This window comes from Nesoenas mayeri (genome assembly GCF_963082525.1).
Source record: "Nesoenas mayeri genome assembly, chromosome: 30".
Lineage (NCBI taxonomy): Eukaryota > Metazoa > Chordata > Aves > Columbiformes > Columbidae > Nesoenas > Nesoenas mayeri.
Window position 1 is genome coordinate 726,102 of NC_137564.1, and position 9,650 is coordinate 735,751.

Here is a 9,650-nt window from a genome sequence, read left to right on the forward strand (position 1 = left end):
CAGCCACTCACTGCAGAGGGGTGTGGTCTCTCCTTGGAGACACAGCCGCTGCGGCCAATGGAACCGAGGGAGGGGCGGGGTTTTCTAGCACCTGGCGGAGGGGCGTAGCCGGGTTGGCCCGGCCCCAAGGGGGGCGGTCCCGCTGGGCGGAGCCTACCTGGGCGGGACCGCACCTGGAGCGGGCGGGTCGCGCAGTGCGGCGGCGGCCATGGCGGGAGCGGCGCGGCGGGGCGGCCCCGGGGCCCGGGCCTGGACCCTGCGGCTGCTGCTCGCAGCGGCGGCCGGTGAGTCCCCGGGAAGGGCGGGCTTGCGACCGGCCACGCGGTGCCCGAACAATGGCCCGTGCGTGGGGCGCCGCGGGTACCGGGGAAGCGGCGGGGGCTCCCCCGGGGTGGTGCCGGTGACCGGGGTGGTGCCGGTAACCGGGGCGCGGCAGTGTTACCGCCGGGGGCGGGGTTGGTGTCCCGGGACGGCGGCGCGTTCCCGGTACCGGCGGCGGGTCCCCGGTGCCAACGCCGTCCCCGGGGGTCCTGCAGGGGGGAGGTCACGGCGGGTCCCGGTGCCGCCGCTCACCGCGATAACGGGCTATTAATAACCCGGCGGCGCCCGCCCGCCCGCGCTGGGGAGCCCCGTTAGCACCGAACCCACATGCGGTCCCGGGGCCGCGCCCGGTTTACGGTTGTTTTTGTGGGTGCACAAGAGCTTCGCCACCCGGGCGGGGGTTGTGCCGGTGCCGCCGAGCCCGTTACCGACTCCCGGTACCCGGGGGGGTTCGGGGCACCGTGGGGAGGGAGCGGCCGCACTTCCCGGGGCCGGAAACCGGGTGAGGCCAAAACAGCCCGGCCGGGGCTGGCGGGTTTCCTGGGCTGGCCCCGTCCCGGTGTCCCCGGTGTCCCCGGTGTTCCCGGTGTCCCCGTCCCGCTGCCCCGGGGCCGCTGTCGGGCCGTGTCTCCCCCGCCCCGGGTTAATGAGTAGCCGGTGTCGCGGACGCTCCCAAAGGCCAAAGTGACGGTGGTGGCTTTCCTGTCCCCATTGTCACTTCCCTTCCATTGTGCTGGGACAGTCCCCGGTTTGGGATTAACCCCATCCTGCCTGATTTCCACTCACAATGGGGACCCGTGTGATGGTCCCTGGGGTCTGGGGGTGTCACCTCCATGGGGTTTGAGGTGTCACCTCCCTGGGGTCTGGGGGTGTCACCTCCCTGGGGTTTGAGGTGTCACTTTGCAGGGTCTGGGGGTGTCACCTCCCTGGGGCTGGGGGTGTCACCTCCCTGGGGTCTGGGGGTGTCACCTCCATGGGTCTGGGGGTGTCACCTCCCTGGGGTTTGAGGTGTCACCCCCATGGGGCTGGGGGTGTCACTTCGCAGGGTCTGGGGGTGTCACCTCCCTGGGGCTGGGGGTGTCACCTCCCTGGGGCTGGGGGTGTCACCTCCCTGGGTCTGGGGGTGTCACCTCCCTGGGGTTTGAGGTGTCACCTCCCTGGGGTCTGGTGGTGTCACCTCCATGGGGCTGGGGGTGTCACCTCCTGCTGCATCTGCCCCAAATCCCCCAAAGCCTTGTCCCAGCCAAGGGGGTCCTGACTGTCACCGTGTCACCGGCGCTGGGGAGCGGGTGCCAGACCCTATGCCTGGGGACACCAAACACCCCGTTTCCCCCTCATTTCACCCCAAAATCGCTCATTTCCGCTGACACCCGCTCAGGTTTCTCTCGGTGGCGTTTCAGGGTGCGTATGTCCGGGTGGCTCGGGGACGAGGCCACCACCTGGTCACCGGCCCCGGTGACAACCCGTGGGGACGCGGGGGGTGTCACGTGCGCGGCGCGTTGCGAAACCAGGCGCTTTCATGCGAAACCGGGAGGAACGGGGCAGGGCGGGGGGAACGTGACGGTGACGGTGACGGCGGCGGGAGCGGCAGGACGGGATTTTCCGGCTCTCGCCGCCGTGACGCACCGCGCGGCACGAGTGTCACCCGTGCCCTGGGGACCGTCACCTCGGGGCTCCCGCTGTCCCCCCCCAGCACCCCAAATCTTGTCACTCACCGTGTCCTTTCCCCCCCGCAGTGGCCGTGGCGGGAGCTCAGGTCACCTCCGAGACCAAAGAAGTCCCTGAGCATCAGAGTGAGTGACTGTCCCCTTGCCCCCCATGGCTGCCATTGGGGGGTCCCGCTTGGGGGTGTCCCCAACCACAATGTCCCTGTCCCCACAGCCGCCACCATCCCCTGCTCAGCATTTAAATCCAGCTGGGGCACCCCCCGCATCGAGTGGAAGTTCCAAAAAGGCTCCACGCTCGTCCTCTTCTACTACGGGGGGGAGCTCACAGGTACACCCCCCCCATCCCCACGGTGTCCCCTGCGTGTCCCCAACACGTGTTGGCACCGCATCCCCTTATCCCCGCAGAGCCGTACCGGGACCGGGTGACGTTCTCCCCCACCAGCATCCAGCTGAGCGCGGTGACACGCGAGGACACCGGCCGCTACATCTGCGAGGTGGTGGGGTCCGGCAGCCAGATCGCCAAGTCCGAGGTCAACCTCATTGTCCAAGGTGGCTTTGCTGTCCCCTCGCCTTGTCCCCATTGTCCCCACCGCGGCGTGGGACGGCTGGTTGGATATCGGGGGCTCACCGGCGCCCTGTCCCGCAGTGCCGCCGTCCACGCCGGTGGCACACGTCCCCAGCTCGGCCACCATCGGCAGCCGGGCCGTGCTGCGCTGCAGCGAGACCGAGGGGTCCCCCCCCCCAACATTCCGCTGGTACAAGGATGGGATGGTGATGCCTTCGGACCCCAAATCCAGCCCCACCTTCCGCAACTCGTCCTACAGCCTGGACTCCACCACCGGAGAGCTGGTGAGCGCCAGGGGGTGACATTGGGGGACACATCAACCTGGGGACCCCTCCCCAGCTTGCGTTCACCCCCCCCTTCCTGCAGGTGTTTGAGCCGCTCAGCGCCTTTGACAGCGGGGAGTATCATTGCGAGGCCACCAACAACGTGGGGCCCCCCCAGAAATCCAGCGCCGTCCGCATGGAAGCCAGTAAGGGACGGGGGGGACAGCGGGTGACACGTCTGGGGTGGCTCATGTTTAGGTGACCCCTTGACCCTCCCAAGTTAATTAACGGTGATGCTAATTAGCAGTGAGATTAACAAACCCTGCGTTGGCGCTTTAGGGGTGAGGGGGTTAAACTGGGCGCCCCACCGTGAACTGGGACCCGGTTTGTTGCTGGGGGGCTGGCACACCGCCCCCCACTCGGTGTTGTCCCCAATGTCCCCAATGTCCCCCGCTTTTCCAGGTGAGGTCAATGTGGGCGGCATCGTGGCGGCGGTCGTGGTGCTGCTGATGGTGCTGGGCCTGGCGGCCTTTGGCATCTGGTTCGCCTACAGCCGCGGCTTCTTCAGCAGTGAGTGACCCCCCCAGACCCCCCCCCGGGACCCCCAAACCCCCCACACCCCCCAATAAACCCCGTTTTGTTCCTTTTGTTTCAGAGAGAAAAGAGTAAGTGACACCATCGCGCTGCTGCCTCTTCCTCCTCCAGCGGGGACAGGGGGGCTTTGTCACCTTCTGTGTCCCCCCCCCAGGCTGGGACAATGCCTGGGGTGTCCCCAGGTGCTGGGGTGGGGACATGGGGACAGCGTTTGCGTGTCCTGACGCCGTTGTTTTCCGCAGCACCGGCAGCAAGAAGGTGATTTACAGCCAACCCTCGCAGCGCAGCGACGTGAGTACGGGCTGGGACGGTGTCACCTCCCCGCGGTGTCACCTCCCCGCGGTGTCACCTCCCCTTCCCCACAGATCCCAAAAGGGGTGTCCCCAGTGTCCCCCTGGGCTGGCAGGTGCCACCCCAGCGCCCCTTGTCCCCGATGTCCCTGTCCTGCTCTCCCTGGGGACAGTGGCACAGCCAACCCGTGTCCCCCATTAATGTCACCTTTGTCCCCGCAGGGCGAGTTCAAGCAGACGTCGTCCTTCCTGGTGTGACCCCCCCCCCCACCCTGTGTAAATGTCCCCAATTCTGTCCCCACGTCCCCGTTTCCCCCATTTTAACGATTATTTTTTTAAGTCTCAGCCGGTGCCTTCGCAGCCCCTCAGGGGTTTATTTTTAGGGGGGGTCTCATGTCCCCCCCCCATCCTGTCCCCTCCCCAGCAGGACATGGGTTGCGACCCCGCGCTTGGGGACATCACCATGTCCCCAAGTTGGGGGACAGGTCTTGGGGGAGGGGCTGGTGTCACTCTACCCCCCTCCCCAGCCATCCTGGGTCCTACTGGTCCCAGTTGCCCCCCTGTACTGGGGGGCAGCAGCTGCTGGAAATAAACAGTGTCCTTGTACTGAGCGGTGTCTGTTGGGGGGGGGGGACACGGGTTGGGGACCCTGGGGACATGGGGGTGACACGCAGCCCCCCACGGTCAACATCACCTTTATTTAGTAACCGCTTTACCTTCCCCCCGCCCCAAATCAAAGACCCAGGAGGGGGGTGAGACAGTCTGTGTGGGGAGGAAACAGCCCCCCCTGGTCTGTACATATGATTAGTGGTGCTATATATATATATATATATATATAATGTATATGGGGTGTCGGCGCGGGGGGGCCGCGGTTAATTAGCAGAGCTCTACGTTAGCAGCAGCGATGGGGCCGGGGGGGCACCCGGCCCGGGGGGACACGGCGCCGCGTCCGATTATCGGTGACACCCTGGGGTGCGTCCCCAGCCCCAGCTCGTGTCCCCAACCCTGGGATGTGTCCCCAGCCCTGGGATGTGTCCCCAACCCTGGAGCAGGGGGGTCAGCGCAGGGGGGAGGGTCCGCCCTGGGGAGGTTTTGGGGGGCAAAATGGCTCAGGAGGGGATGGGATGGGGGGGATGAGTCAGTGGCATCTCCAGGGCTGGTGGCACCTTGAGGACTTGTGACACCTCCAGAGCTGGTGGCATTAAGGGCTGGCGGCACCTTGAGGAGCTGGTGGCATCTTCAGCACTAGTGACATCTCCAGAACTGGTGACATTGAGGGCTGGTGGCACCTGGGGGACTTGGTGATACCTCCAGAGCTGGTGGCACTAAGGGCTGGTGACACCTCCAGAGTTGGTGGCATCAAGAGCTGGTAACACCTTCAGAGCTGGTGACACCTCCAGGGCTGGTGACACCTTGAGGACTTGTGACACCTCCAGAGCCGGTGGCACCTCCAGAACTGGTGGCATTAAGGGCTGGTGGCACTTCCAGAGCTGGTGGCACCTGGTGGGCTGATGACTCCTCCAGAGCTGGTGGCACCTCCAGAGCTGGTGGCATTAAGGGCTGGTGACACCTCCAGAGCTGGTGACACTAAGGGCTGGCCGCACCTCCAGGGCTGGTGACACCTTCAGGGCTGGTGGCATCTAGTGGCACCTGTAGGGGGGCTGGTGCCACCTCCAGAGCTGGTGGCATTAAGGGCTGGTGGCACTTCCAGAGCTGGTGGCACCTGGGGGGCTGGTGACACCTCCAGGGCTGGTGGCACCTTGAGGACTTGTGACACCTCCAGAGCTGGTGGCACCTCCAGAGCTGGTGGCACTAAGGGCTGGCTGCACCTCAAGGGCTGGTGACACCTTCAGGGCTGGTGACACCTCCAGAGCTGGTGACATTAAGGGCTGGTGACACCTCCAGAGCTGGTGACACCTGGGGGGCTGGTGGCATTAAGAGCTGGCCGCACCTCCAGGGCTGGTGACATCTAGTGGCTAGTGGCACCTGGCAGGGGGCTGGTGCCTCCTCCAGAGCTGGTGGCACCTCCAGAGCTGGTGGCATTAAGGGGTGGTGACACCTCCAGAGCTGGTGACACCTCCAGAGCTGGTGGCATTAAGAGCTGGCCGCACCTCCAGGGCTGGTGACACCTCCAGGGCTGGTGACATCTAGTGGCTAGTGGCACCTGAGGGGGGGGCTGGTGGCACCTCCAAGGCTGGTGCCACCTCCAGGGCCATTGTCCCCTCTGTGCCCAGCGTCCCCCGTCCCCTCAGACGTTGCTGATGCGCACGCTCAGCGCCGTCCCCTCCCTGTCACCCGCCTCCCGCAGCGACTCCTCCAGCTTCACCTTCTCGGGGTCCCCGAGGCGGCCGCCCCCGCGTTGGGGACACGGCGCCGCCACCTGCACCACGCGGTCGAACAGGCTGAAATCGGCCACGTACTTGCCGCTGGCCGAGAGCGAGATGGCCGGGCTGAACTCGTAACCCCACAGGATCTCCTCGGGCAGGTAGGACGTGCGCACCTGGCACGTGGCGCTGGTGGACTCCACCGTGCCGCTCAGGATCACCACCAGCTCGAAGTCCCCGTCCCCCGCGCGAAGGGCCACGTCGCGGAACGGGCTGGCGTCGTCCAGCACGTGGTAGAAGGTGAGGGGCAGGATGAGGAAGGGGCTGTCGGAGGACGTGTCCACCTGGAAGTCCACGTTGAGTTGGTTGAGCCGCAGGTTCTCGCCTTCCTTGGTGAGGTGGGGCCGGAGGAGCTTCCCGGTGACCTGGCAGCCGATGAGGAGGCTCTTGCGCATGTTGGCCACGCGCACCATCAAGCAGGTCTTGCCCTCGTGTTGGGCCACCACGGCGTTCTGGCTGAACTTGATGGTCTCGGCGCGTTTCTTAGGCCGGGCGATCTTAGCCAAGAAGGTGCCGGTGATGAAGATCTCCAGGATGGTGGTGAGGACCAGTTGGGCGATGAGCAGCACGATGGCCAATGGGCACTCCTCGCTGATGTAGCGGAAGCCGTAGCCGATGGTGGTCTGGGACTCCAAGGAGAAGAGGAAGGCTCCGGTGAGCGTGTGCACCTGCATCACGCACGGTGTGTGGTTGGCCGGCGGCTCGAACTCCAGCAGGTCCCCATGGGCCACGGCCACCAGGTACCAGACGACGCCGAAGGCGAACCAGGTGCCGGCGAAGGTGGCGGAGAAGAGGAGCAGCTTGTAGCGCCACTGCATGTCGATGAAGGTGGTCCAGAGGTCCTTGAGGTAGAGGAAGCGCTTGTCGGCGATGTGCTCCATGCGCACGTTGCTGCGCCCGTCCTTGGTGAGCACCCGGCGCCGGCGCAGCCCCATCAGCGGGCGGCCCTCGGTCTGCGTGGTCTGGCTGTAGTAAACCTTGGTGGCCGACGTCATCTGGGGACAAGGGGACAAGGCGGGTCAGGAGGGGACAAGGGGAGAGTGTTGAGTAAGGGGGTGGAGGGGAGAAGGGAGATTGACAGATGGAGAAGATGGATGGGTGGGTGATGGATGGAGAAGAGGAAGAAGAAGGTGGAGAAGAGGATGGATGGATGGATGGATGGAGAACACGTACAGATGGATGATGGTTGGAGAAGAGGAAGAAGAAGGTGGAGAAGAGGATGGATGGATGGAGAACACGTACGGATGGATGATGGATGGAGAAGAGGAAGAAGAAGGTGGAGAAGAGGATGGATGGATGGATGGAGAACACGTACAGATGGATGATGGATGGAGAAGAGGAAGAAGAAGATGGATGAATGGATGGAGAAGATGGACAAGTGGAGGGTGGATGGAGAAGAGGGTGAATGATGGATGGAGAAGAGGGTGGATGATGGATGGAGAAGAGGGTGGATGATGGATGGAGAAGAGGGTGGATGATGGATGGAGAAGAGGGTGGATGGATGGATGGAGAAGAGGGTGGATGGATGGATGGAGAAGAGGGTGGATGGATGGATGGAGAAGAGGGTGGGTGGATGGATGGAGAAGAGGGTGGGTGGATGGATGGAGAAGAGGGTGGATGGATGGATGGAGAAGAGGGTGGATGGATGAAGAAGAGGGTGGATGGAGATCACAGTATCACAGTATGTTCTGGATTGGAAGGGACCTCAAAAGATCATCTAGTCCAATCCCCCTGCTGGAGCAGGAACGCCTAAGTGAGGTTGCACAGGAACATGTCCAGGTGGGTCTTGAATGTCTCCAGAGAAGGAGACTCCACAACCCCCCTGGGCAGCCTGTTCCAGGCTCTGCCACCCTCACTGAGAAGAAGTTTCTTCTCAAATTTAAGTGGAACCTCTTGTGTTCCAGCTTGATCCCATTGCCCCTTGTCCTATCATTGTTTGCCAACGAGAAGAGCCTGGCTCCATCCTCATGGCACTCATCTTTTATATATTTATAAACATTAATAAGGTCACCCCTCAGTCTCCTCTTCTCCAAACTAAAGAGACCCAGCTCCCTCAGCCTTTCCTCATAAGGGAGGTGCTCCACTCCCTTAATCATCTTGGTTGCCCTACGCTGGACCCTCTCCAGCAGTTCCTTGTCCTTCTTGAACTGAGGGGCCCAGAACTGGACACAATATTCCAGATGGGGTCTCACCAGGGCAGAGTAGAGGGGAAGGAGGACCTCTCTTGATCTACTAACCACCCCCCTTCTAATACATCCCAGGATGCCATTGGCCTTCCTGGCCACAAGGGCACAGTGCTGGCTCATGGTCATCCTGTTGGAAGGAGATGGAAGGAGAAGATGGAGAAGAGGATGGATGGATGAAAAGGGAGAAGGAAAACAGAGAAGGCAGATGAACGAACGGATGGAGAAGATGGATGATGGATGACGGATGGAGAAGAAGGAAGGAGAAGAGGGATGGATGGAGGACACAGATGGACAGACGGATGGACAGTCGTAGAGAAGCAATGGGTGAGAATACAGATGGTGACAGATGGACAGAAGGAGAGGACGGATGTCCCCTCTGTCCCCTGGCAGCCCTCCCGTCCTGTGGAGGGGACCCAGGTGTCCTGGCCGGGCAGGAGGAAGAGGAAGGGGGATGAATGGGAGGTGATGGGGACAAAGGGCTGGTGGCGGCGCCAGGCGCGTTTCCGTCCCCGTCCCTGTCCCCGTCCCTGTCCCCTGCCAGCCCCGGCGGCACAGAAAGGCCCTTTCAGCCCCCGCCAGCCTTTGGCCCCACCGCGGTTTCCGCCACGGCAGCGTGCCGGGGACACGGGGACATGGGGACACGGTGGCACCCTGGGGGGTCTCCTTGGAGCCCGGTGTCCCTGCCCTTGCCAAAGCCGGGGGAACGTGGGTGGCACTGCCACCGTCCCGCCTGTGCCGCGTCCCCTCCTGGTGAAATGCCCTGAGGAGGGGACAGTGACACCGGGGACACGGACCTGCCACATCCCAGCTGAGCTGCCGGGGGTCCCCAGAGCCACCATGTCCCCAAAGCCACCATGTCCCCAGAGCCACCACGTGTCCCCAGAGCTCTCCCAACACCAAGCAGCAACGGGCACCAGCACGTCACCGGGGGGCCACAGTGGCCCCTGCACCCCAAGGTCCTTCTGCTCCTCTGGGCCTCCTTAGTCCCCCTCCCCAGGTTCTCCGCCCCCTCCTCATTTTTGGGGTCACTGCACCCCAGAATGTCCCCCTCAGGGGCTGCGTGCCCCTGTGCCCTTCCCATGCAGGGACACGGGTTGTGACAAGCCAGCGCTTGTTCCCGGCGCGGGGACGGTGCCCGCGGGCAGAACCGGTTACCCATTAACCCCCCTCACCCCCCGTGCCTCAGTTTCCCCCCAGGGGACACTGGATGCAAACGGGGGCGCCCGTCCCCACCTGGGGGGTCCGGGGTGGGACAGGGGGGACACAGGGACACGTCCCCCCCCATCCCGTCCCGCTGGCACCACCAGCGCGGGCGCCGTGCCCGTGGCCGCGCCGTGCCAGCCATGGCCGGGCTCCCCGCCAGGGCGTCCCCCCCACCTC

The 9,650-nt window shown here is 64.1% G+C and overlaps 2 protein-coding genes across 2 annotated transcripts; one reads left to right on the plus strand and one right to left on the minus strand.

Annotated features, from left to right (window-relative positions):
* Positions 1 to 155: 155 nt before the first annotated feature.
* F11R (F11 receptor) lies at positions 156 to 3,995 on the plus strand. The gene is made up of 9 exons (XM_080360964.1): positions 156 to 284; positions 2,058 to 2,114; positions 2,203 to 2,316; positions 2,394 to 2,537; positions 2,635 to 2,837; positions 2,920 to 3,022; positions 3,279 to 3,390; positions 3,653 to 3,701; positions 3,923 to 3,995. The coding sequence occupies exons 1-9, from the start codon at positions 209 to 211 to the stop codon at positions 3,956 to 3,958; spliced, it is 894 nt and encodes a 297-aa protein (XP_080217090.1). The 5' UTR covers positions 156 to 208; the 3' UTR covers positions 3,959 to 3,995.
* Positions 3,996 to 5,948: 1,953 nt separating this feature from the next.
* Positions 5,949 to 7,079, minus strand: KCNJ10 (potassium inwardly rectifying channel subfamily J member 10; the record flags this gene model as incomplete). Its single annotated transcript, XM_080361011.1, has 1 exon — positions 5,949 to 7,079. One exon carries the CDS (start codon positions 7,077 to 7,079, stop codon positions 5,949 to 5,951), a length of 1,131 nt encoding a protein of 376 aa, XP_080217137.1.
* Positions 7,080 to 9,650: the final 2,571 nt, after the last annotated feature.